The sequence below is a fragment of the Panthera leo genome, chromosome F2 (genome assembly GCF_018350215.1).
Source record: "Panthera leo isolate Ple1 chromosome F2, P.leo_Ple1_pat1.1, whole genome shotgun sequence".
In the NCBI taxonomy this organism is placed as follows: Eukaryota; Metazoa; Chordata; class Mammalia; order Carnivora; family Felidae; genus Panthera; species Panthera leo.
Window position 1 is genome coordinate 63,916,995 of NC_056695.1, and position 27,787 is coordinate 63,944,781.

The 27,787-nt window shown below is 35.9% G+C and overlaps 1 protein-coding gene across 3 annotated transcripts in view; it reads left to right on the forward strand.

Annotated features, from left to right (window-relative positions):
• The window catches only part of LOC122211179 (MDM2 binding protein), a 91,676-nt gene that overhangs the window by 44,175 nt on the left and 19,714 nt on the right, over positions 1-27,787 (forward strand). For 2 of the 3 annotated variants that reach the window (XM_042924315.1, XM_042924316.1), the window contains exons 13-17: positions 470-577; positions 12,268-12,429; positions 18,091-18,208; positions 22,833-22,988; positions 25,761-25,856. In XM_042924315.1, the coding sequence (XP_042780249.1) occupies positions 470-577; positions 12,268-12,429; positions 18,091-18,208; positions 22,833-22,988; positions 25,761-25,856 (640 nt within the window). The remainder of the gene's footprint in view (positions 1-469; positions 578-12,267; positions 12,430-18,090; positions 18,209-22,832; positions 22,989-25,760; positions 25,857-27,787) is intronic. The other variant, XM_042924317.1, reaches the window with a different exon arrangement.

Below are 27,787 nucleotides of genomic sequence, written 5' to 3' on the forward strand. Positions count from 1 at the left end.
TCCCTCAATTTAAGAGGTTGGTTAGAGTTTAAAATGTAAAATAATTTAGTATGCTTAATTTCTGCATCTTAATTATTATTTATTTTGAAATAAGCAAGACAGAGATGAGTAATTGACTTGTTTTTTAAAATTATGTAATAACACTTTCCTGGGAACTCATTATTGTCATAGAACATCTTTTTTTTTTTTTTTTTTTTTTTTTTTCAAAATTTTTTTTTTCAATGTTTTTTATTTATTTTTGGGACAGAGAGAGACAGAGCATGAACGGGGGAGGGGCAGAGAGAGAGGGAGACACAGAATCGGAAACAGGCTCCAGGCTCCGAGCCATCAGCCCAGAGCCTGACGCGGGGCTCGAACTCACAGACCGCGAGATCGTGACCTGGCTGAAGTCGGAGGCTTAACCGACTGCGCCACCCAGGCGCCCCTGTCATAGAACATCTTTAATACTGACTTTTTTTTTATTTCTCAGGCTTTCCTTTTGACTTCTTGTCACTTCCACATTTTTCTGGAGAGCAACTTATACAGAGAGAGAAACAGTTAACTAATGTCCAGGCTTTGGCTTTGAAAGAATGTCTGAGTAAGTAATGGTTTGTACATTTCATTAAATGTTTACTTGTTCAGAAATAATGCATTGTTATTGTTGTACTTTTTTTTAATTTCATTTTTAAAGTTTATTTAATTTATTTATCTTGAGAGAGTTAGAGACAGCACAACTGCGGGAGGGAGGGAGAGAGAGAATCCCAAGCATCTCTGCGTCCTCGCCAACGTCTGTTGTTGCCTGAGTTGTTAATGTTAGCCATTCTGACAGGTGTGAGGTGGTATCATTGTGGTTTTGATTTGTATTTCCCTGATGATGAGTGATGCTGAGCATTTTTTCATGTATCTATTAGCCATTTTGATGTCTTCTTTTGAAAAGTGTCTCTTCATGTCTTTTGCCTATTTCTTCACTGGATTATTTGTTTTTTGGGTGTTGATTTTGATAAGTTCTTTATAGATTTTGGATACCTACCCTTTATCTGATATGTCATTTGCAGATATCTTCTCCTGTTCCTTCAGTTGCCTTATAGTTTTGCTAATTGTTTCCTTCACTGTGCAGAAACTTTCTATCTTAATTAGGTCCCAGTAGTTTGTTTTTGCTTTTCTTTTCCTTGCCTCCAGAGACATGTTGAGTAAGAACTTGCTGTGGCCGAGGTCAAAGAGGTTTTTGCCTGCTTTCTCCTCCAGGATTTTGATGGCTTTCTGTCTTACATTTAGGTTTTTCATCCATTTTGAGTTTATTTTTGTGTATGGTGTAAGAAAGTGGTCCAGGTTCATTCTTCTGCATTGTCGCTATCCAGTTTTCCCAACATCATTTGCTGAAGAGACTGTCTTTATTACACTGGATATTCTTTCCTACTTTGTCAAAGATTAGTTGGCCATACGTTTGTGGGTCCATTTCTGGATTCTCTATTCTGTTTCATTGATCTAAGTATCTATTTTTGTGCCAGTACCATACTGTCTTGATGATTACAGCTTTGTAATACATCTTGAAGTCCGAGATTGCCTCCAGCTTTGCTTTTCTTTTGCAGTATTGCTTTGGCTATTTAGGGTCTTTTCTGGTTCCATACAAATTTTAGGATTGTTTGTTCTAGCCTTATGAAGAATGCCGGTATTATTTTGATAGGGATTCCATTCAATATGTAGACTGCTTTGGGTACTATCGACATTTTAACAATATTTGTTCTTCTAGTCTGTGAGCATGAAGTATTTTTCCATTTTTTTGTGTGTCTTCTTCAATTTCTTTCTTAAGCTTTCTATCGTCTTCAGTGTATAGATTCTTCTCCTCTTTGGTTAGGTTTATTCCTAGGTATTTTTATGGTTTGGTGCAATTGTAAATGGGATCCATTCCTTGATTTCTCTTTCTGTTGTTTCATTATCGGTGTATAGAAATGCAACTGATTTCTGTGCGTTGATTTTATATCCTGCAACTTTGCTGAATTCATGGATCAGTTCTAGCAGTTTTTTGGTGGAATCTTTTGGGTTTTACATATAGAGTATCGTGTCATCTGTGAAGAGTAAAAGTTTGACCTCCTCCTGGCCAATTTAGATGTCTTTTATTCCTTTATGTTGTCTGGTTGCAGAGGCTAGGACTTCCAATACTATGTTGAATATTGGTGGCGAGAGTGGACATCTGTGTCATGTTCTTGACCTTAGGTGGAAAGCTCTCAGTTGTTCACCATTGAGGATGATATTAGCAGTGGGTCTTTTGTATATGGCTTTTATGATCTTGAGGTACCCTTCTATCCCTACTTTCTTGAGGGCTTTTATCAAGAAAGGATGTTGTATTTTGTCAAATGCTTTCTTTGCATCTATTGAGAGGATCATATGGTTCTTGTCCTTTCTTTTATTGATGTGATGTATCACATTGATTGACTTGTGGATATTGAACCAGCCCTGCATCCAAGGTATAATGGTGAATAATGCTTTTAATATATTATTGGATCTGGTTGGCTAATATCTTGTTGAGAATTTTTGCATCCATGTTCATCAGGGAAATTGGTCTGTAGTTCTCCTTTTTAATGGGGTCTTTGTCTGGTTTTGCAATCAAGGTAATGCTGGCCTCATAGAATGATTTTCGAGGTTTTCCTTCCATTTCTATTTTTTGGAACAGAAAATTAACAGAGTGTTAATTGGATTCTTGTTTTGGGGAGATTTTTTATTACTAATTCAATTTCTTTACTTGTTATGGGTCTGTTCAAATTTTCTGTTTCTTCCTGTTTCAGTTTTAGTAGTTTATATGTTTCTAGGAATTTGTCCATTTCTTCCAGATTGCCCAATTTATTGGCATATAATTGCTCATAATATTCTCTTATTATTGTTTGTATTTCCACAGTGTTGGTTGTGGTCTCTTCTCTTTTGTTCTTGATTTATTTTTATTTATTTATTTATTTATTTATTTATTTATTTTCCTTTTTTTTTTTTTTTTTTTTTTATCAGACTGGCTAGGGGTTTATCAATTTTGTTAATTCTTTCAAAGAATCAGCTTCTGGTTTCATTGATCTGTTGTACTGTTTTTTTTGGTTTTGATAGCATTGATTTCTGCTCTAATCTTTATTGTTTCCTGCCTTCTGCTGGCTTGGGTTTTATTTGCTGTTCTTTTTCCAGCCCTTTAAGGTGTAAGCTTAGGTTGTGTATCTGAGACCTTTTTTCCTTCTTTAGGAAGGCATGGATTATTATATACTTCCCTCTTTTGATGCCTTTGTTGCATCCCAGAGGTTTTGGGCTGTGGTGTTATCATTTTCATTGGCTTCCATGTACTTTTTAATTTCCTCTTTAACTTCTTGGTTAACCCATTCTTCATTCTTTAGTACAATATTCTTTATTCTTCAAGTATTTGTTGTCTTTCTAAATTTTTTCTTGTGGTTGACTTCAAGTTTCATAGCATTGTGGTCTGTAAATATGCATGCTATGATCTTGATCTTTTTGTACTTGCTGAGGGCTCATTTGTGTCCTGGTATGTGATCTATTCTGGAGAATATTCCATGTGCACTGGAAAAGAATGTGTATTCTGCTGCTTTAGAATGAAATATTCTGAATATATCTGTTAAGTCCATCTGGTCCAGTGTGTCATTCAAAGCCATTGTTTCCTTATTGATTTTCTGCTTAGATGATCTGTCCATTGTTATAAGTGGGGTGTCAAAGTCCCCTACTATTATGATATTCTTGTCAATGAGTTTCTTTATGTTTCTGATTAATTGATTTATATATTTGGGTGTTCCACATTGGGAACATAAATGTTTACAATTGTTAGATCTTCTTGGTGGATAGACCCCTTAATTATGATATAATGCCCTTCTTCATCTCTTGTTACAGTCTTTATTTTAAAATCTAGGTTGTCTGGTATAAGTATGGTTACTCCAGCTTTCTTTTGGCAACCAGTAGCATGATAGATGGCTCTTCATCCTCTTATTTTCATTCTGAAGGCGTCGTTAGATCTAAAATGGGTCTCTTGTAAACAGCATATAGATGGATCTTGTTTTCTTATCAGTTCTGTTACCCTGTATCTTTTGATTGAAGTGTTTGATTGGAGTTTTTAGTCCATTGACATTTAGAGTGAGTACTGAAAGATTTGAACTTCTTGCCATTGGGTTAGGCACTCCTATAGAGTTAGGAGTTTCTGGTGGTGTTTTCTGGTACTTTCTAGTCATTGTTGCTTTTGGTCTTTTTTGTTTTCTTTCGTCTTTTCCCTCAGAGAGTCCCCGTTAAAATTTCTTGCAGGTCTGGTTTACTGGTTACCAACTCCTTTAGTTTTTGTTTGTCTGGGAAACTCTTTATCTCTCCTATTTTGAACGACAGCCTTGCTAGATAAAGAATTCTTGCCTGCATATTTTTCTGGTTTAGCATGTTGAATATATTCTGCCACTCCTTTCTGGCCTGCCAAGTTTCTGTGGATAGGTCTGTTGTGAACCTGATCTGTCTTACCTTACAGGTTAAGGACTTTTTTCCCTTGCTACTCTCATAATTCTTTGCTTGTCTGTGTATTTTGTGAATTTGACTGATATCCCTTGCTGATGGTCGTTTTTTGTTGATTTTGATGTCTGTGTCTTTCTCCGTGTTAGGAAACTTTTCTGCTATGATTTGCCCACATAAACCTTCTACCCCTTTTTCTCTCTCTTCATCCCTCCAGGACCTCTATGTTTCAGATGTTATTACTTTTTAATGAGTCACTGAGTTGTCTAATTCTCATATTGTGCTCTGTTGCCTTAATTTCCCTGTTTTTTTCTGTTTCACTGTTCTCCATAAGTTTGTCGTCTCTATCGCTGATTTGCTGCTCTGCTTCATCCATCCTTGCTGCCGTGGCAACCATTCAAGATTGCACCTCAGTATCACATTTTAAATTTTGTCCTGACTAGATTTTACTTCTTTTATGTCCAGAAAGGGACATATGATTCTATGCTTTTTCAACCCCAGCTGGTATTCTTATTATCGTGATTCTAAATTCAGGTTCAGACATCTTTCTTATATCTGTGTTAATTAAGTCCCTGGCTGTCATTTCTTCCTGTTCTTTGTTTTGGGTAAATTCCTGCCGAGTTCTGTGGCTCAAGTTAATGCAGATTGTTGTGTTAATCCTCAGATCAATTTTCTAGGTGTGCAAAATGGTTTCGTGATGATTTGGCTGCATTTCAGGACGAGAGAAACAGAACTTCCATGCTGCTCTGCCATCTTACCTAACTTTAACTTTTGTCTCTAGACCTTTTTATAAAATTTCTTGTTATATATTTTTGGTTGTAACAGGAGGATAGAGACTGCAAATAGAAAGAAATGCAACTACAGAGAAATTACTGTTACCTTGAGCATTGATTCTTTAACCATTAAGACTTTAACCATGACTGTTAATAAAAATTCATTTTGGGGCACCTGGGTAGCTCAGTTGGTTGAGCATCCAACTTCGGCTCAGGTCATGATCTCACGGTCTGTGAGTTCGAGCCCCGCATCGGGCTCTGTGCTGGCATCTCAGAGCCTGGAGCCTGCTTTCGATTCTGTGTCTCCCTCTCTCTGCCCCTCCCCTGCTCATGCTCTGTCTCTCTCTCTGTCAAAAATAAATAAACATTAAAAAAAAAATTAAAAAAAAAATTCATTTCATATACTGAGTGAAGTTAGCTTTATGGATTTTTCTTATTCAGGAAAGTAACACTTTTTCCAATGGTCATAGTTTAAGGTTTTACTTCTATTACTAAATGTTAACTTAATATCAGTGTTAACATTCATTAGTCATCTATCAGTCTTACTCATTAGTAGCTAATATGAGCTTATTTTAAACTAATTGATGAAGAATTTTTAAGAAATTGACTCAAATTGTGAGACCTCATTAGTTGCATATAGAAAAAATGTGATATTAGAATTAAGTGGATATAGTATAAAATAAAAAGTATCCATTCTTTTCTTTTTTTTTTTTAATTTTTTTTTTAACATTTATTTATTTTTGAGACAGAGAGAGACAGAGCATGAACGGGGGAGGGTCAGAGAGAGGGAGACACAGAATCCGAAACAGGCTCCAGGCTCTGAGCTGTTAGCACAGAGCCCAACGCGGGGCTTGAGCTCACGGACCGTGAGATCATTACCTGAGCCAAAGTCGGCCGCTCAACCAACTGAGCCACCCAGGCACCCCACCATTCTTTTCTTTAAAAGCATTTAAAAAACATCTTGAATTCAGTAGGCTGTTTTATTCAATGAAAAATAATTTTAGAATACTTCGTCTCAATTATTCTGTAAGAGTTACCTACTTTTTCAGTTGGACAAATCAGGGTAATTCGGTAGTCTTAAACTCCAACCACTGATTTATTTTTTTAATTGTATAGATGATATTAGCTCAAGGAAAATACAGTTAGAAAGGCAAATCAGTTTCAATAAAAAGTAGTACATGTTACAACCAAGGGAAAAAAAATACTGGAATCGTATTGTTGTGGCTGGAAAACCCCTATTTCAAACATCAGCCTACAGTATTACTCACTTCTTAACTTTGTTCTGCCCCTGCTAATTCCCTCTTCAGGCCCTACTTTCTTACCATGGGCCTTCTGCAGCTCTTTAAAATTCTGTTCCCTCCATATCTCCCCTCTCCATCGTTGCATCTCTTCCTTACCCTTTCAACCAGAAAGATTGCCAGAGTGGAATAGGCAGCTCTCTGAAGCTGATGCATTTCTCCTTTGGGTAGGAAGAGTTAACCCCCCTGTTTGGGCCAGAAGGGAAATACTAAAAGCTATACCTAGACTGCTGCCTGCAGGTATGATTGGAAGCTCTGGGTGGGGGTTGGGGGAAGAGCAGACAGAAGTACGGAATAAATGCTGAAAATGTAGAAGGGCCACGGGCAGCTGAGCTGTGCCAGCCATAGCTGTAAAGATGCCACAGCTTTGGGTGAAGTGCAAGGATGGTGGGGAGCCTGAAGCTGAAGGAAGCCATATAGCTAGTAGCTGCTTGAGAAACCAGCTCAGAGCATATCCAGGAAATGACCAATTTGCAATCCAAAGCATGAAATCGATGAATATTAATGATCCAGTTAATTTATGATGGAAATACTTGCTGAACCAATCTCTCCTGTACCCAGAGTCAATACTGGTTTAAAAATTTGGGGTAAAGATGTATCTTTTCAGAACTCCTGTATCTCTAAAGACAAGAAAATGACAGCAAAACAAAGTTTCTAATGTAAAATGTCTGAGTGTATTTCAGTGACTTTCAAAGAAGTGAAATATAAATATAAAAGTATCAAAAGTAGTATAGTTAATTAATTTACACATGGTGAAAACTAACGTAATAGGAGCAGCTTTCTTTGGGAAAAAATCAACAATTCAGTATCAATACAAAGATTATAGCCTTTGCTGAAAAACAAAAAGTTGTTCTGGAAGATTTTTTCAAAATTATCAACAAGACATAGAGTAGACTTATAATATCCCCAGTGGTTCTCTGACTAGTACTGAATCAGAGAGAGTAACTGGAAGAGTTTACACAAAAATACACATGCATTAATTGAGACACTTTGTTTTTTACAATAACACAAAAGTCAAATAAAATTTCTGTTTTGGTTTAGTTTTTTAATAATTACTTCAGTAATTTTATTTATTTTTAAAATTATACTTAATACTATTAGAATACTTACAATTTTATAATTCATGTTTACTTGATTTTTTGTAACTTTTAGCTTCTTGCATTGGGAAGTATTAAATATCTTATTTCACTGATTTTTAAAGAAACAATTTAGGAATGCTGGACAATTTTTATTTATTTTTATTTTTATTTTTTTTTTTTAATTTTTTTTTTAACGTTTATTTATTTTTGAGACAGAGAGAGGCAGAGCATGAACAGAGGAGGGGCAGAGAGAGAGGGAGACACAGAATCCGAAACAGGCTCCAGGCTCTGAGCTGTCAGCACAGAGCCCGACGCGGGGCTCGAACTCACGGACTGTGAGATCATGACCTGAGCCGAAGTCGGACGCTTAACCGACCAAGCCACCCAGGCGCCCCATGGACAATTTTTAAATAAGATTGTTCAGTATGATACAAGACAAATGCCAAAACAGCAACAGTCTTGTCATTTTGCTCCAGTACTGCGGCCATTACTTTGAGTTTCCCACTTTTTTAAATTTATAGAACCTAGTAGAAAGCTGATTAACACTCAGTCTCTGGTACTTTTGAATATTCTGGTCTATATTTTTTCTTTAGTAAATACTAAGTTATTGCTATCTTTTTTTATGAATAGCATTCTTTTGCTGATTCATTTTTAGGCTTCAGTCCAATATTTTTCTCCCTAAACTTTTGACACTTGTGTGCAAACTCATTTATGCAGAGATTTTTTGTATAGGTAAATTATGCTGCTCATAATCCTGTTAAACTTCATCTGTTCCCTCTTTCTATTTCTCAGTCCTCAAGGCCAGAAGGAGTTCTACCCTGCTCTCAAGATAGCCCAACGTTGTAATGTAATTGACTGTTTTAATAAGCATGGGTCAGGTTCATGATTTAAGTTTATTTTTAATGTCAATAAAAATGTAGAGCTAAATTCTGAGCATATTACCTATTGTGCATCTTTCCTGTGAAAACAAACCACTGATAACTTTTAATTTTAGAATGACTCCCAGCAGATTGTGCAAAAAAGAAATGAAGCTTTTTATTTCTCACTAAGAAGTTGTAATAACAGCAGCATATTTTATAATCTTACTTTACCATTACTAATGTTCTTGAGTGCAGGAACCACCTTGGATAACAACTGGAATGATCCTAGCAATATCCACGTTGGTAGGGTGGGATTTTGCAGAGACATTGTTGTAAAGCTGATGTTCTCAAGTAGAATCTCTAGACCGGCTACTTTCTTCTTAGCCTACTCTCTTACATTATTTATGTGTCGACCTCATGTGATAATGTTCTGGACTTTAATCCTCTGTGTCCAAGAGCACAGCACAGTGCTTTGTAGACAACAAACTCCATAAATGTTGAGTTGAATTCTATGAATTTACAATTTACTATTATAGAAGAAAATGCTATTAGTTCAGAAGTGTTTTAAAAATGTAATATTTTGGGTGCGCCTGGGTGGCTCAGCCAGTGTCCAACTCTTATTTTGGCTCAGGTCATGATCTCATGGTTCAGGAGACCGAGCCCTTCATTGGGCTTTGAATTGATAGCACGGAGTCTGCTTGAGATTCTCTCTCTCCCTCTTTCTGCGCCCTTTCCCCACTCACCCTCTCTCTCTCTCAAAAGAAATAAACCTTAAAAAAATGTAATGTTTTGACAAAAGTAATACATGGGTATCGTTTAAAATGCAAATGGTATTGAAAACTTCATGTAGAAACCAGCAATACTCTCCCTTTTCCTCCCCATCTTTCAGTCTTTGTCTGTAGACAGCTACCCTCAACTCTGCCAACTGGTTTTCCTAACATTTCCTCTAGTTTTTTAAGTAATGTGCGTATGCTATTTTTTGATTTGCCAGTTTCAGACATTATCTTGGCATCTAACACAGAAGATAAAGACTTAGCTTTCTCATATCACCTTTGCTTTCTCTTTCCACCCTTTACAGTGAAGTCATGAATTTTGGTCAGTGTTTAGTTTTAACATTATTATCACTATATAAATAAGTTTACCACTGAGTCTTGCAATATATGATGATAATTACCTCTCTTGTATAATCTTTGTTTTTCTTATGATGTGGATGATCATTTTTATTTGCCCATTCTTTTGTACAGGCAAAATACTGTTACTTTTCCAGAGGCTCCAACATTTTTCTACCTACTTAATAAGTTCATTATATGTTCAAACACAGTTCCTTTTTATTTCTCTTCGTTTTTTTTTCCAGAGTGTTTACTATTTTTCTCTGTTGTGTTCAGGTTGCTTCTTAGACCTCTTGACTTCTGAGACACTTCTCTTTTCTTCTTTTCTTCTTTTGGAGTCTCCTTTTTTCCAGACTCCTTGTCTTCCTTCTTGGATTACTCCCTTGTTTGGTTGGTGACTATCTTTTAGTAACTACTTGAATAAAAGTTCATGGGTCATAATTTTTTTTGAGTTCTTGCTTACCTGAAAATATCTTTACTTGATTGACAAGTCATAAATACTTCTAGGTTGAAAACTATCTACCTTCGGAATTTTGAAGATGTTACTTTATTGTCTTCTACATGGTCGTGTTCCTACTGAGAAATCTAATGCCTATTTTTATCCTTTGTAGTGCTTTATTTTTGGTTTATATGATTTTACTCCATTCTGGAATCTTTATCTCCAGAAGCTTTACTCTGAATCATAGTGTGTATGTATTTGCTGTCCTCTCCCTCTGCCCCCAGTTTTTTAAGTTGTCCATTCAATGAGCCATTTCAATATAAGATTCACATTCTTACATCTGAAAATTTTGATCTCTTTAAGAATTTCTTTCCCTTTCTCTTTTTTTCTCTTTCTAGAACTTTTATTAATTATATATTGGTTTTTCTGGACAGAATACCCAATTTTCTTTCCTATTTCCATATTGTTTTTTGTTCTAGTTTCTGGACAATATCTGGCATTTTATTTTAAGCCCTTTTATGGTATGTTTAAAATTTGAGTTCTCATGTACTTAATTTTAAAAAGTCTTTTTCTTGTTCATCAATTGTTCCTTTATCAAAGCATTGGTTATTTCTATGAGAATATTAATGATAGCAAGCTTTCTTTTGTTTTCTGCAATGTTTTTTTGTTTTTTGTTTTTTGTTTGTTTTTTCCTGCTGGGCTCTTTTTTCCTCTTTGCTTGCTTTAGTCTTTCTTTTCATCTTAGATTTTTTCCTATTTTGAGGGTTGCAATAAATAAACCTCCTTACCCACCCAGTTGAGAAATAAACGTAAAAACACACAGATGGAAATAAATAACAGGTAAAAGCTTGATTGAAGGATATGACTTTTTAGATCTATGGCCAGGTGAATTTTCTGATACATAACCCAGAATTGAATTTCCCCCTCTTGAATGAAGAGCTAGGCAACTGAAAAGCTAGGCCCTGTTGGGGCAGGGCCCTTATCACATTGCAGAGAGCATAAATTCTGAGAACCTGCCAGCTCAGAGGAAGGTTGGGGAGAAGGATCTGATCAGCGAATGCCTTGTTTCTTCTCCAGACTAGCTCCAAGAGTGACAGCTGGGAGAAGGGAGCTACAGGTGTTACTGAATTAAAGTCTTACATGTGTAAACATAAGACCGTGGAAATGCAGAGTCCCCGCTCTCCTCAACACCTTTTCTTAAATGTCTAGTTACTCGTTTCTGTCTGTCCTGTTTTAAATGGGAAGCTTTGTGGACTTTAGTCTAATATACTGTCTGGCAAGCTGTACTGTAGAGTGGTGGAGTGACAAGTCACCACTTTGCTTGTGAGCTCCTGTCCCTACCTCTGCCTCAATATCAGGACCAAGCTCTTTTCTCTGGGGGCGTTCAGTTTTTCAAAAGCAGAATCCTTTCATCTTTCTTGGGAAGCACTTATACCTCCTAGCTTTCTGGCTACAGCACTTGGAGTTGGACCTTTCAGGATATAGACCTCTATTTAATCCCCCAGTTTTAGCCCCAGCTTCAGTGCTACCTTTTGGTGTGCCTGATGACACCAGTAGGCTGGGACTCTTTTTCAGCTTCCTCGCCCCAAAATGAGAACAGCCTCCTGGCTGTGAGGGGCGGAGGGTGGGGTGAAGACCTTTATTTAGTTGTCTCCTCCTTTTCTAAACATCCATGCGTCCAGTCCTAGTTTAACCTGGATCTCACCGTCATCTTCTCATACCACATAGTAGTGCTTTTGCAGGCACCCAGTGGACCCTTCCTGTCCTGTACCAACTCAGTTACTGTTCCACCATCGTCTCTTCTTCTAAAATGTCAAAAACTGTCATTATTAATTGTTTCTGCTTTTGTTGTCCTTTTTTTATTCCTTTGTTGTAGATTTAGGTTTTAGGAAGGAGAAGAAATAGATGGAATTGGTCAAGTGACCACATGTAACTGAGAGTCTTACAGGTTTTATTTTCACATAAACACCAACGTCCTTAATGGTCTGCAATATATTCTGAAAACTTGTAAACTATATATTTACCATTTATCACTTGTTGGCATTAACAGATTATTCTAGTTTTGTTTATCTCACATAACTGGAAATTCTGTCATTACCTACAAATGGGATTAAAAGGAAAATAGGCATGTTGATTTGCTGGAGAAAGTCAACTGTTTTACTTTTGAAAACATTTCCCATGAAAGAGTAGTGGATGTACTTCTAGAGAGGCTTTAAAATAATAGGCATATGGTTAATTATATTGTTTTGTTGTCTTACAGAAAGGAGAAAGTTGGCAAAGCAGCCTGAAGTAGTTTCTGTTGATGAACTCAAAAATCTGTTAGTACTCACAAGGGAACACTTTGTAGATCATTTTGATGCTTTTCTTCCTAAAACAATTTCAATAAAGACAGACAAAATTAAAACCTCCGATATGTCAAATGGTAAGTTTTTTGTTGGTTTAAATATTGGTTCTTTTTGTATGTTTGGCATTTATTATAGTGATTTATCATTAAAACTAATAAAATGTTGGTCAAATCAAGACACATCTTATAAATTAAATTAGTGATATATATTTGCATAGTCAAGTATGGTGTGTATATATGATGAACTATTTCTCATCATTTGAATATTAAAAAGTTTCTGATCACTCTTTTTTTTTTTTCTAAGTTTGTTTGAGAGAGAAAGAGCTCATGCATGTGTGTGTGTGGCGAGCAGGGGAGGAGCAGAGAGAGAGGGAGAGAGAGAAAATCCCAAGCAGGCTCCATGCCGTCAGCACAGAGCCCGACACGGGGCTTGATCTCACAAATGGTGAGATCATGACCTGAGCTGAGTTAAGAGTCAGATGCTTAACTGACTGAGCCACCCAGGCATCCCAATCACTCCTTTCTTTAAGGAGGTTTTTGAGCAGAGGGAGAAGCATTTTAAGGTGGTTCCTCTTACTGCTTTTACGAAGCTACTAGAAAGGGTGGATTTCTATTAAGTTACGTTTTTATAAGATAAGAATAGTAGGACCTACGCAGTAAATTTACTATAGTTAAAACTATATACAGTAAGATGCTCCACATTTGCCATTCATTGTAGCAGGAACAGTCACCAGCCTTCACTGAAGGAGCAGGATACCATTTCTGTATTCATTTGCATTTTTTTCCTATTTTCCTGGTTCCTATTCTTGTGATGAATTTGAATGGAGTGAAGCTTTACAGGATCTAACAAGAAAGCATTTGGTGATTGCCTAGCATTTTAAAAGTCCAGGATAATTTTTTGTTTTTATTCCATGAGAATCCTTTTTTATTACATAGGTTAATAAGAAAATGACCAAAGAATCAAGTTAACAGTAATGTTTGTTGAATGAGTTTTCTGTTTTTGACACCATAAAGGTACACAAAAACTTTATGGCATATGATCTGCTTTGAAAGCAAAATGCAAATACAGCATGCTGTGACATTTCAAGAGCCCAGGCCCTGGAGCTAGAGTGCCAGGGCTCAAATCTGAGTTTTGTCGCTTGTTAGCTGAATGTCTTTGGGCAGTTTTTCTGCCTCCTCATGCTTCTGTTTCCTCATGTTTTAAATGGGATTAATATCACCCACTTACTAGGGTTATTGCGAGGAGTAGACGAGTTGATGCATAAGCAACACAATGGATGCCAAAAACCTGTGAGCTGTTATTTGTATTATCATTATCATCATCATTACGTATCAGTAACAAAGTTCAATAGCAATGCAGAGTAATGTCAAAGATGTTGGAGACAGTGAAAGGTTCCTTGTAAATGGGGGATATGTTCAATAAAGAGACAAAGCTTCTTGGTTGCAACATGGGCTCTGGAACCAGACTAACAAGGTGGAAGCCGCTCTGCAGCTTACTTGCTATATGACTTTGGGCAAGTTTTCTAACCTCTCTGAGCTTCAAGTTATTTTTAATATTTAAATCGGAAATGACAAAGGTTGTTATGAGGATTAAATGAATTATTTATAAATTGCTTAGAAAGTTGCCTGGTATGCATATATTTTCACTCTTTTATGGATCCTGAGAAACTTAACAGAAACCCATGGGGGAGGGGAAGGGGAAAAAAAAAAAAAAAAAAAAAGGTTAGAGTGGGAGAGAGCCAAAGCATAAGAGACTCTTAAAAACTGAGAACAAACTGAGGGTTGATGGGGGGTGGGAGGAAGGGAAGGGTGGGTGATGGGTATTGAGAAGGGCACTTTTTGGGATGAGCACTGGGTGTTGTATGGAAACCAATTTGACAATAAATTTCATATATTGAAAAAAATAAAAAAATAGACAAAAAAAAAAAAAGAAAGTTGCCTGGTATGAAGTGCCATATATTAGTTTTTAAGTTAATGAATGTGAGTTTAGAGGAAAGGAATATAACAAGGGTAGGATAGTCACAGAACACTTTGTTAGGAGCCAAGGGACTCTGATGTAGGTCTTGAGTGATTCATGGGTTCTAGAGAGAGCGGAGAAGATAGGATTTTCCAGGGAGAAGAAGTAATATACCCAGAGTCATGGAGGTAAGAAAGGGCAAACTGAGACCAAGAGAGAAGTTGGCCTAATCAGAGGATTTGTACAGAAGATAACAGTTGGAAGGTAGGAAGGGCTGAAATAATTGTTTTTTTGTAAGTAAGGATATGTATCTTCTAGTTACCCATACAAAGTCAAGTTCTAGGACACTATTAACACACTGAGTTATGGGGTGCTCATCTTAAAATGTAAATCAGATTGTATCACTCCTTTGCTCAAACCTTTGCCATTACTTTCCATTATACATAGAATGTGTCATCCTTAACATGGCTTACAAAAGCCCTACATGATGTCTGCCCTCATACTAGCTTCTAGAATTCTAGCTTCCTCCTGTGTCACATTTCTGTTTCCTTAGTACCACAGAGAGTCTTTCCGTTCCTTGAGCACATCACATCCCTTTCCATCTCAGGAACTATATACATGCAGTATCCTCTTTCTGGAATACTTTTCTCCCAGTCTTTTCCTGATGAATTGACAGTCATTCTTCAGACTTTGACTTAAATGTTAACTTCCTGAAAGGTTTTCCCAGACCTTCCTCACTTTAAGTTGATTCCTCTTGTACTCATTTTCTGTATCTTTCTTTGAATTATTTTTTACATTTTAAATTATATACTATGTATGTAATTTTTTATTAATTGTGTGTCTTTATTCTGAACCATATGTTCTTTGAGAATAAGGAGTGTGCCTGCTTACTGTCTCCAATACCCTAGAGCTTAGTACAGTACCTGGCACATAGGAATTCATTTCTCCCCAAATAATGTTGAACAAATGAAAGAAACCTTGAAGTTTTTTTTTTTTTTTTTTTTGGAGCCCGAACTGAAATTTGACAGGTTATATATTTGAACATGACTCCTCTAAGAATGAAGTTTTGATTTTTAACATTCTTAGTAGCTTTTGTTTCAGTAAATACATCTATATGTGAATTATACAGCAAAAGAAGCAATAAGGTCAATCATGTTTCATATTGTGACCCATTGTTTAACAACCACGCTCATTAGGAATTATTGACAATCGTTAGAGTTATTGATCTGCTTTCTTTTTCTTTCTTTTTTTTTTTTATAAAATCTCTAGCATATATAACAAATAAAAATCAGCATGGAGAAAATGTCTTGATCTAACCATTTTATATAATCATTGCCACAGAGTTGCTAAAAACTTACAGTGTCATATGTGATATCTGAACTCCAAAATGCAGTAACTGTCTCCTTCACCTCAGACCACTGGGGACATAAACACACTGTATAAATGGGTTTTCTAGGTAATTTTATAAGATCACAGTTTTATTATTTCAAATATTTTAATAAGAATCTCCTAGTACGTGTTTATAATTCTTGCTTTATTAAACAGAATATGCCAATTACAATGTAACCTTTTCTTTGTGATTTATTCATATTTATGTATGTCAGGTTATAATGGCCTATATTACTATCCACATATTTTCATCTGCAGTATTACTTCCTTTTTGTTTGCTGTGATTTGCGTAGGGAAGGTTTTGAATCCCTATTTCCCTATAGAATCACTTTTATTTCTTTGTTTCTCCTGTAAAGTAAAACACTTTTTTTTAAAGAAGCAATGTTCTTGGTTTCTTGGAGGCCCTTTTTGTGCTTTTTGGTTTTCAGCATGTCCTGGTGTCCTGACTGCCACAAAGATAAAATATTGTGTGTTATTTTACTGCAAGAATTCAATTAGATTATTCCCCAAAAGTGCATCTGAATGTTTGTTTAGCCTCTGTCATTTATATTTATGTAAATTGTGTAGCTGGAGTGAACAATTAATTATATTGTAATATTTAGGAACAATAATGTTTACTTTTATTTAACATTCTTGTATTCTTTTGTGAACTCAGCGTGTAAATGTTCAGATCTGCTAATGATATTTTCTTTATACTTTTAGTGGAAAGCCATGTCAACATTAAAAAGTAGATTATTTCATTATAAAGCTATTGCTGTATAAAATATTTCAGTACCCTTAAGAAATGAGAAGTGGTATTTTTGGATGGTGTTTGCTGGGAACCATCCACTGTAGTAATTAAAGATATTTTAAAATGTTCAAGGTTAAATAGCTTAATAAATAAAGGGAAAAGAGCATGTAATTGACTTCTATTTTCATTTATGTTTATTTTTTTTCTTTCTCATATGTAAAAACTCCTTTACTAAATCATCATTTTGTAAGACCCCCAAAGTATAAAATGGGTATTTTTGTCAGAGCTGATGGTTAGTCAAACAACTGATGTCCATTAATTTTCAGTTAATTTATTAGAACAGTGTGTAATAGTTCAAAAAAAATGTTAAAAATAAGATAGTTTTGGAATCCCAAAAGTAGTACAGTTAGTAATTTTTCCAGTGTTAAATAGTTTGGATGTACTAATAATTTATCATTTGAATGGAAGCTGTCTCTTTAGGTTTTTGATGAGAATTGTGATGTTTTAGCAATCTCTGTGTTGGTTCATTGTAACATAGTAACTAGAAAGATAAGCACACTCTTACATAAAATATTTTACTAGCGGTGAAATAACACTTAATGTTAGCGATTTACTTGAAGATGTATATGTTAAGGCATCTTACATTAATGGATAAGTGAGAGTTCTTTCTAAGGTAACCTTTATCTGAGAACATCATATGTTATTTACTATATTATACTTTTGAGAATGAAATAATCTCTTTTCAAGATATGAAATTTTCCAAATAATGCTATTAATTCCTGTTCCTGGAATGAAAATCACATAGTATATCCAGTATATTCTCCATACAGTTGCCTCCTTTTCATTTAGTTTCACAAAAAAATAACAAAGTTACGCTTTTATTCACAGGAGTCCTCATAGTGCTAATTCGTTTTCTGAATTCTAGGGCATAACTTTTTTCTTTCTTTCTTTTTTAAGTTTATTTATTTTGGAAGAGACAGAGACATGGATGAGTGGGGAAAGGACACAGTGAGAGGGAGACAGAGAATCCCAAGTAGGCTTTGCAGTGCTATTGCAGAGCCTGACGTCAAACCTAGGGATGTGTGAGATCATGACCTGAGATGAAACCAAGAGTCGATGTCAACCGACTGAGCCACGCAGGTCCCCCTAGTGCATAACTTTTCTTATGAGGAAACAATAAAGTAGGCAAAGCTTAACAGTGGTTTTTTTTTTTTTTTTTCATTTCCAAAAAACTTTTTTTTTAATGTTTATTTTATTTTTGAGAGACAAACAGGAAGTGAGTGGGGGGGGGGGGGAGGCACAGAGAGAGGGAGACACAGAATGCAAACAGGCTCCAGGCTCTGAGCTGTCAGCACAGAACTGGATGCGGGGCTTGAACTCATGAACTGTAAGATCATGACCTGAGCTGAAGTAGTACGTTTAACTGACTGAGCCACCCAGGTGCCCCCCAAAAACTTTTCAATGGCATTTTGCTTGGGCCATCAGAGATATCCTTAATGAATGCCTGAGATAAGTACTATACAATTAATCCAACATGGCTTTATATATATACATGTACACATGCACATGGATGGATGGATGGATCTACATGTATGCATTTTTATATAACAAAATTTAATATGTTAATCACTTTCAGTACTTATGTATGTTTCTTTTGCTTTAGACATCAGTTCAGTGGAACCTGGTTCTTCAAGTCTAATGGAAACCAATCCCCTGGAATGGCCAGAAAGGCATGTTCTTCAAAATTTGGAAAGTTTTGAAAAAGCTAAACAAAAAATGAGGTAATATTTAAATAGCTCAGTATTTTTAAATAACATTTTTTTTCTTAATCCTTAAGTTTAGTGTTTATGAAATACAGGTAGTTTCTAGTTTTATTAAAAGGAAATATATGCAGGGGTGCCTGGGTGGCTCAGTCGGTTAAACATCTGACCAACTCAGGTCATGATGTCACAGTCTGTGGGCTCAAGCCCTGTGTCAGGTTCTGTGCTGACAGCTCAGAGCCTAGAGCCTGCTTTGGATTCTGTGTCTCTCTCTCTCTCTGCCTCTCTCCCCTGCTCACACCCTCTGTCTCTCTCTGTCTCTCAAAAAGTGAATAAAAATGTTTAAAAAATTAAAAAAAAAAAAAAAAAGAAGGAAATCTATGCATCCTGTAAGCAGTAGGTAGAGTGTTTACAGAGTAGAATGTTGAGAAAGTAACTGTTCTTCCTGACCTTCTACTTGTACCTTCTGGATGTACATAATCATAGTTAACATTTTAGTGGATGCCTTCCCAGACCATATGTGTGTTAGAAAGTAGACTAGAGACAGTAAAGTATCGCCTAAACTGAGAAGGCACTTTGAGATGGAAAAACAAAGCAAGCCACTCCATACCTTCTACACAGTTTTGTTCAGCGTAACTCACTGACAGGGTTTCAGGCTGATGACAATCCAGTGCTTAGCTATTCTCCACAAAGTCTGGACCTTAATCCACAGATTTTGTAGAGTGAGGGGATAGGCAGAGGTCATTGTAAGAGGTCAAAGTGTTTAACATTTAGCAGACCTCATGGAGCCATCTGTGTGCCAGAGGTCGAGAGAGGGGAAGAAACTCTGCGATCTCTACTAGTTGTCTGAACAACTTTAGGGAAGATCAGAACAAGCCTTTCCACATTCTGGTCAGGGCATACGTTAACCTCTGAGAGGCTTGAAACACGAGAGAAGTCGTCGCATGAACTAGATGGAGCCAAAGATGGGATCAGTATTATCAGAACTCTTACATCTGGGATACTTTCTTGACCTTTGCTTTCATCTTTTTTGTTGTTGTTGTTGTTTTTTTTTTGATAGCCCTGTTTTAAATTCCTAATAATTCTTTTTTGTTCTCAGCTCCCATTTTTTTCATTAGCAACCTCTTCTTTTGTTAATAATGAGAATTCAGGAGATACTAACAGGATGTTAATTGGAATCTTCTTTTAACTTGTTATATCTGTTCCTTGGATATCTCATTATCCTTTGGATCTGTTCTGTTTGTTCCTCTGGTGTTTTTCTCTTATGTGTATCTTTCCTCCAGTGCCTGTCTGGTGGTCCTTGATTGTTTCTAGCTTGAAATTGAGTACCAAGCTGCTTTATATAGGTAGTTGGTGTTTATTTTCTCTAAGTGTAGACCTGTTGCCTGCCTGCTGTCACCTGAATGTTGGGAGTGGGGAAATGCAGGGTGGAGCATCCCTGGTAGACTTCACTGTAGGGCACCTGTGGGGGTTCCAAAAGGGAGGCAGCCTTGGTCCTTCACTCAACACTGCAATAACAGGGCTTTATTCTAGGGGCATTGACACTGAGACTGGGACAGACACAGTTCTGGATCTTCGAAGAGAACAGTTTCTCTGTTTTTCACTTGGAGATAAAATTGCAAGGGTAAAGGGAGGTGTGAGAGGGTGATACTTGAACAACTGTTCTAGTAGGGTTCTTAAAATACATTGCCTGATTTCTGCCCGTTGCCACTCAGCCCAAGTGTAGTCTCACCATGGCTTTGTGGGATGGGAGGAAGACAGATTCTACGTTTTTTTGTAGACTTCTCTCTAGCTCTCATTTACATGCTTGCTCTAGTTTATTCCTTTGTTTGGCCCACCATTTTTTCACCTTTCGTTTCTTAACCTTCTTATGAATTTAGTGACTGGCACTTCATCATTGTGATTTCCATTTGTTTTGAGTGGGGAGGTTAACATGTATGTTTAATGCACCATCATCTTGAACTAGAAGCTTGTTTGTCATTCAAGATCTAGATCAAATACCACCTTTCTCTTAAGTCGTTCATAAATGTTGCAACTCAGTGTTCTCTTTCTTCATTAAGCACCCAAGGACTGTATCACTACTTCCTTCATGAAACTTGTTTTATTGTACTTTTTATACCTCATTCTGCATTGGTGTATCTGTCTCCTTTCACTGCCCTCACCTCCTTTCTCCTACTCAAGGCATACCTGTATACTAAATTACAAGCAGTGATGATGAGTCTATACATTATCATCAGTGAACTCTTTTTAGTATCTCACGATGATATTTACAAAGTCATTGCTCAAATACTTATGAGTGTATCACCATATGGGGAGATATCATCGAATTCTTGATTAGGAACAAAAGTTATGTTGCAGATATTCAGATTTGTATTTTGTTAAAACAGGCTTAACTGGATCATTAAGGAATATCCCGTAGTGAAATTCAGAAGTCATAAGAATTTGGCTTTGGACAAACTCACCTGTTGTGTGACTTTGTTGCCTCATCTTTAAGATAAGAATAACAATCCCAGTTCTGCTTCAAAGTTGTCAGTGTTTAATGAGATAATGTATGAAAAAATACTTTGTAACCTTGAAAACACTGAACAAAATAAAGTGCTATTATTTAATTTATTTATTTAGTTATTTTAACCTAAGTCCTATCCTGTATATATTTTAGCTATATCTTGGTGGTGTAATTTATCATAAACTGGACTTTTAAATTGCTTTGGGAGGCACCTGAACGGTTCATTTGGTTGAGAATTTGGCTCCTGATTTTGGCTCAGGTCATGACCTTGTGGTCCAGGGTACTGAGCTCCCCATAGGGCTCTGTGCTGACAGCATGGAGCCTGCTTGCGATTCTCTCTCTCTCCCTCTCTCTCTCTGCCCCTTCCTTGCTCATGTATGTGTGTGTGTGTGTGTGTGTGTGTGTGTGCATGCGTGCATATGCACGCATGCTCTATCTCTCAAAAAAAAACTTAAAAAAAATTTAAAATTTTGCTTTGATATCCTTGTGTCCAGGGTTCTATGTAAATGCAAATTATACACATCCTCATTGCATCTAGCCTGTAAGATGACTGGGAGTTATATTCATTAAGAAACCTTTGTGAGTCACTGTTAGAGAATAGCTATGTAGAAATTAAATTAAGCTCATAACGTAGCTCCTGCCCTCCTAGGGAATGAAGTTTAGAGAAAATATTTGTGTATTTTCTTGTTCCACTCATATTTTTATTAGATTTATATTTTCAATTTAAAAATAAAGGGGATAGGAGGGGGAGAGGGGCACTGTTGGTAGATTATTGATCTTTAATGTATAGAAATAGGAGTCTAAAACCATAATGTCAACATTTTAATCATATAATCGCCACTAAAAATGCTGGATTGGAGTAATAAAATAATCAGGGAATAGGTGAATTACTATGAAGTCAGGAAATTAATTTTCTGTGCAGGTATTGAAAGATTTGCACTTTGGTGACAGAGCAGTAGCATGATCTGTGATAGTGCTTGATAAAACCGTTAGCATTCTCTGAAACTACAGTATTTTCCTTTTTCTAGTTTTTAAACTTCTGTGAGTTTTTGGGTCCTTCGCAGAGTGATAGAGTAGAAATAGTACCTAATTCAGAGTCACTCTAGTTCTGACTGTCATTTTATTTTATTTTATTTTGTTTTTAATTTTTTTTAACGTTTATTTATTTTTGAGACAGAGAGAGACAGAGCATGAACGGGGGAGGGGCAGAGAGAGAGGGAGACACAGAATCTGAAACAGGCTCCAGGCTCTGAGCAGTCAGCACAGAGCCCGACGCGGGGCTCGAACTCACGGACCGCGAGATCATGACCTGAGCCGAAGTCGGACGCTTAACCGACTGAGCCACCCAGGCGCCCCCTGACTGTCATTTTAAATGGCTGTGTCACCCTGGGCTTATGGCTTGTAATGCAAACCAATGTGTGTTAGTATCTTTATCTGAAAATTAGTAATAATGATTGTTTTCTGGGCTTGGTATGCTGACTTTCACTTTAGAAAGTACTTATTTTCAGGTGGTAACTTCATTTTGAGAGAAGAACTATTCTGTCTTTGTTAAGGAAATTTGTGAGGATTAAGAACATATTGTATGTAAAGTAGTTTGAGAAGTATAAACTCTTGTATATATTTCAACTGTAATAATGATTCAGTGCTTATTCATAATGTTATAATCATGGCTAAGAGAAACCTTGGGGAGATTTCTGATTACTGTCTCATTTCATGGTTGTGCCTCAGGTAATCTTTCAAATTCATAGAAAATTGGAACATTTAGTCCCTACTGTCAAAATTTACGAGATTATGGGGTTTCCGAACGTACAAAACAGTTTAGATTTAAGTTTTATAGAATTGATAACTTCACACTCCTAAATAATCATGCCATCACTTATAAAGAATAGAATTATGTTTATATTAGTTAAGTAGTAACATTATTGCTGTGGTAACTGCAAGTTTCACCGTGACCTACGGGTTTTTAAAAATATACTTGTATACTAAATGATTCACAAAGATTTTACATTATTTTCTTTCCTAAATAATAATTCTGTAGTTTTCTTTGTCTGTTGTTCTCGTTTCTGCTCACATCACCTTTTCCTGACTACGGTGAATTCTAATCCATTTTTAATTAATCTACATAACACTATTTCTCAGAACTGGTTCATTACCTCGTTCATCTGAACAGTTGCTGGGCCACAAAGAGGGTCCACGGGATTCAGTCACCTTATTGGATGCTAAGGAATTGCTGAAATTCTTTACTTCAGATGGATTACCAGTTGGAGATCTTCAACCTTTACAGATTCAAAAAGGGTAAGTTATAAACTTGTAATTGCCAGTTAACTTCTTAAAAATCATTTGTAAAGCACATTGCATCTCATTTCTTTAGTCAGTTGATGCCCTCTGCTGCTTAGGCAAAATTCTCAAGGATGATCCCAGTGTTCCTCACATTTTACCTTAGCCAATGTGCTACTGTTTTGTGGTATTGAATATAAGGAAAACAAGAAAGCAACCTCTGTTTACTCCCGGTAGAAGTCAGTAGCTTCTACTTTGTATACAAAGGACAATGCTTATTTAGAAAGAATTATAATTTGACTTGTAAAAAAGTTTTAATTCTTTTATCTGTGTTATTCTTTGGTTTTGATTTTGCCATTACCTGTCATGACACTGTCAGTCATGCCCAATATTAGCAAAAAGCACAGCCTTTCAACTGAAGAGAATGGAAAAGTACAATAAAAATGTTTTTGAAACTGTAATATTACTAAGAACTCAGTGTCTATATGAATAGTTTATAACTGATTTGACTTCCAAGACAACTTCCACTAAGTTACTAGTTAATATAATACTAGATGTTGCTAAAGTTGACTTAATGAATAGGTAAAATTGTGACATCGGTTACTCATGAGATTTGAATCATTTGTTCACCATCCCGATTTCTTTTTAATGTTAATCCATTATTTTGAAAACCTCCCAGAGGACCTTAAAAATTATAGATCACTTTAATCACTTTTACAAAACTTGTTTTGGCAAATATTGATTTTAAAGGTAAATTTTGGAAGGCATTTCTTTCAAGGTAGTTATATTTCACAAATAATCCCGGAGCTCATTGCCTTTATGTGCATGTTCACGAGAGGGAGGCAGGGAGGGAGAGAGAGGGAGAGAGAAAAGGAACAACTTTGAAAACTTGAGGATCTTAATAATTCTGGGTCTTAATGACTTAATGATCTTAGTGACGTAAAAATTGTGTGATTTTTCCTTCCTCATAACTTTGAGAGATTGATAATCTTTTTCATGGGAATCAAGAAAGTGAAGAATTATATACACATTTTCATTTATTTAGCTATTGGATTATTGTCCTTCCGGATCATTAAATGTGAATTGACAAAGTCAAATGGATTTGCCAAAACTGAATTATATAGATTTTGCTCTTTTGAACAGAATGTCTTTCTAAATGCACTGATGGAGGATATACTCGTAGTGGAGATACACTTTTTTTTTTTTTTTTTTTTTGGTAATTTGTGGGCAGTTTACTTAGGAAAATCTGATATGGTTCCTTGGTGTTAGAATGACATCATTATCCAATATATCTTCTATTAATGTTAAAGTCGAACCATGAGCTTTCATAACAATGAATCAGGAACCTGTGGATTCTTACTAAAATGTCTGCGTATGCAAGGAGCTGTTGAAATGTTAAAGTATAGGCATGACTCCTGTGTGTATACCAAAGAGATATTAAACACTGACAAAATACATATTTATTGAAACATTTCTTTTGGAAAGAACAAGTTCTGAGTAAAATTAAAGAAAAACACATAAAGTTGCTAAGAGGGTTGAAATAAGAAATGAGACACATGGGTAAAGGGAAGAAGTGAAATGCTAGGTGCCTGAATTGTTTTATATCAAGAAGTCATTCGTTTAATGAGTCATCAAAATACTGGGGTCATTAAATTAGTGTTACTAATTAGTGTTACTTTTTGTGGAACACTTTAAATGGACGCGTTAGAATATAATTCTGTTTTTAGGGCTCATTACTTAGCATATGCCTTACATTTTAATGTAATAATTTCAAATGCTTATTAATAGCAACCTAGGTAATTTTCAGTGGCAAGCGGGCAGTTTTTATTACTAAAGCCATAGTGGGGGAAATGTGAGAGAGCACAAGTATTTATGGTACTGTACAACCTGCTTGCCTTTCTATGTGCCATTTCCAAGTTTTCATTCTATTGACTATGTAAAGGCCACCACTGCATTGTTCTCCCATTCCCATATAACCTATTCTCCATCAGGAACATGATCCTGAGCATTGGAACAGTGCCTCTCAGCTCAGGCAGAGAAGCAGGGGTTGGTGGGAGTGGGTACCTACCAGAATAATCAGAAGAGCTTAACCTAATTGCAGTGACCTTTTTCTTCCTGAGATTTTGATACACCCCTGCAGGTCTGCATGTGGATGGGGTTGAGCATGAATATTTTATGTAAGCTCACCATATGATTAGTTCTCACCTACCTGCTGATTGAAAAACTACTTCAGAAGCAGAATTGAAGTCAGCAGTCTCTGTATCCTCTGGTATTTAACAGGATGCTAACTCTTAAAGTAGGTGTCAAGATGACTGCATTTCCAGGCAAAGAAAAATCTGGATCCCTTATAGTAGGAAGTAAATGCTTTGTTACCAAAAATTTCAAATTAACTTTATTCATCCACAAAAAAGAATTTAACTAAATGCATAAACATTAGGTGACTACACCAGGAAAAAAAATCCTTCAGAAATAATGCAGCTTCTCAAATTTCCACTATAAATCATTTTTCATTCTTGATTTATCCATTTCTCAAAATAGTTTTGTGAAGTAAATAATAAAGAACATCATGACTTCAAAAACTTGAGGCACAGAAAATGCAGGTGACAAACCCACTTAAGGCTTAACTTTGTTTGATTTCCTTCTTAAGCTTTCTGATGTTACTTACACTTTATCCCATAGAAGATTCAATTATGGAGAAGGAAGTCAGATTTCTTCCTTTAGGTACCTTCTTGAACTTTCTCTTTGTCACTAAATAAACTTTAAATACAAATGAAAAACTTTTTGTTTTAGGGAAAAGACTTTTGTTCTGACACCGGAACTTAGTCCTCGGAAACTTCAGGGTTTACCTTTTGAAAAAGCCTCAGTATGTCATTATCATGGAATTGAGTAAGTTTTTATTTACACCTTACTCTTCTGTGTGTTGCTGATGAAGCTTTTCTTATGTGAGTGTAAAAGGTATCTGTACCAAAATGATATAAATTGAGATACAGAGCCAAAGAGAAAGTCTATCAAAAAGCGTTATAAAGCAAAACAGTGCATACACAAATTAAGAAATTGTCTTCGATTGTAAAAAAAAAAAAGTTATGTGTGATGATTAATCAGTTTTTATAGCATTTAAACATTCTGTTATTAATCACCAGATATTTTAATCAGAATTATTGTGGTCCCTGTGTTATAAATGTGTATTTATACTAGTTCCTGTTCACTAATTACATTGTAATTGCTCAGTAACTATTAGATGAAATGTGTTCCCATTTGTAACACATTAATTGTGTATAAATTTTTATAGTATTTTAATTGACCAGTCCGAATAAAATTTCAAAGGATTCTTTTGCATAAAGGTATTAAAAGTTTCTGAGCTAATGTGCGCATCTGCCATTTTCACAAGAACAAGAACTGGAATAATGATGATAAAATATTTGATGATAAATTTTCAAGCCTTGATGATTCATTTTGCAAAATATTTTACGTGCGTAAAGCAAAACTTACTTTCTATTGGTTTTCCATAAATGAATAAGGACTTGATTTACCTTAACGTTTAAGAAGCAACTTTATCAGTGATCACCTGAAGCATGCTATTTTGAGTGGCTTCTAAACTTTTTTTTTAAATTCTTCTTTCAATGTGTGAGAGCAAGGGAGAGACAAGTGAGAGGGAGAGGGGCAGAGAAAGAGGGAGACAGGGAAACCGAAAGAGGCTCCAGACTCTGAGCTGTCAGCAGAGCCCAAAGCAAGCTATGCAGGGCTCGAACCCACGAACCGGAAGATCATGACCTGAGCCAAAGTTGGACGCTTACCTGACTAAGCCAGCCAGGTGCCCCGGCTTGTAAACTTAATGTTTATTTCACATAAACTTTAAAAATACTTTTCTGAAGGTCATTCACTCAGGGGCTAAAGATACAAAAGATAATTATTTTCCTAAGAAGCATATACTCTGTAGAGGAGAAAGAAAAAAAACACGTAAGGTTAGTAGAATATAAGTAGTGTTAAAATACAGATGTCTGCTGAGTGGATGGAAGAAATAAATGGCAGGAAGTATTTGGGAGTATTTCAAAGAGGAAATCCGAACTAAATTTTAAAGAATGAATAGGAGATTACCTGACAAAAAAGACAATGTCTGGGTAGCAGCAAAGTGCAGAGGTACAGATTCTAGGAAGTGAAACCACATTTTTGTTTCTGACTAAGAGTGATAAACATATTGTTCTGTAATGAGACCAAATCATGACGTCTGAAGGTCACTAGTGACATGGGAGGAAAGTTGATCTTTACTTTTGAGGAGTAAAAAACCTTTATTTTTATTTTTAAAGCATGAGGTTATATGCTTGGGTTTGTGCCATTGGAAGAAATCTCACTGGCTTTTGATAAATTGAGTTGAAGTATTTCAAGCAGGAGATGTTGAAGGACTAAAATACTATCCAGGCAGTGAAAATAGAAAGGAGATTTACAAACTTAAAGCTCTCTAAAGAACTTTAGGCCAAGTAGATGGTGGGGATGAGAAGGAAGGAGATAACAAGAATTTCTTTAGGGTTTCTAGCTTAGACACACTGGAAGGACGTTGGTACAACTGAGAAAATACAGATGGTCACCCAACACGTCATTTCTAGGCATATTTAGGTTCCATGCTATATTTGAATAAGATTTATTTCATTTAAAGAGTATGTATGTAAGTTTGACACTAGAGGCAAAATATCCAGTTATTTTCAAGCATCAAAATTAAACTCCCCATTAAAGTCAGGTGCCAGAAAAAGATACTGCCCTCACTGGTTTTTTTTTTTTTCCTCTGTCAACCATTGTTCTGAATGTTTCTGTTTTAACCATTG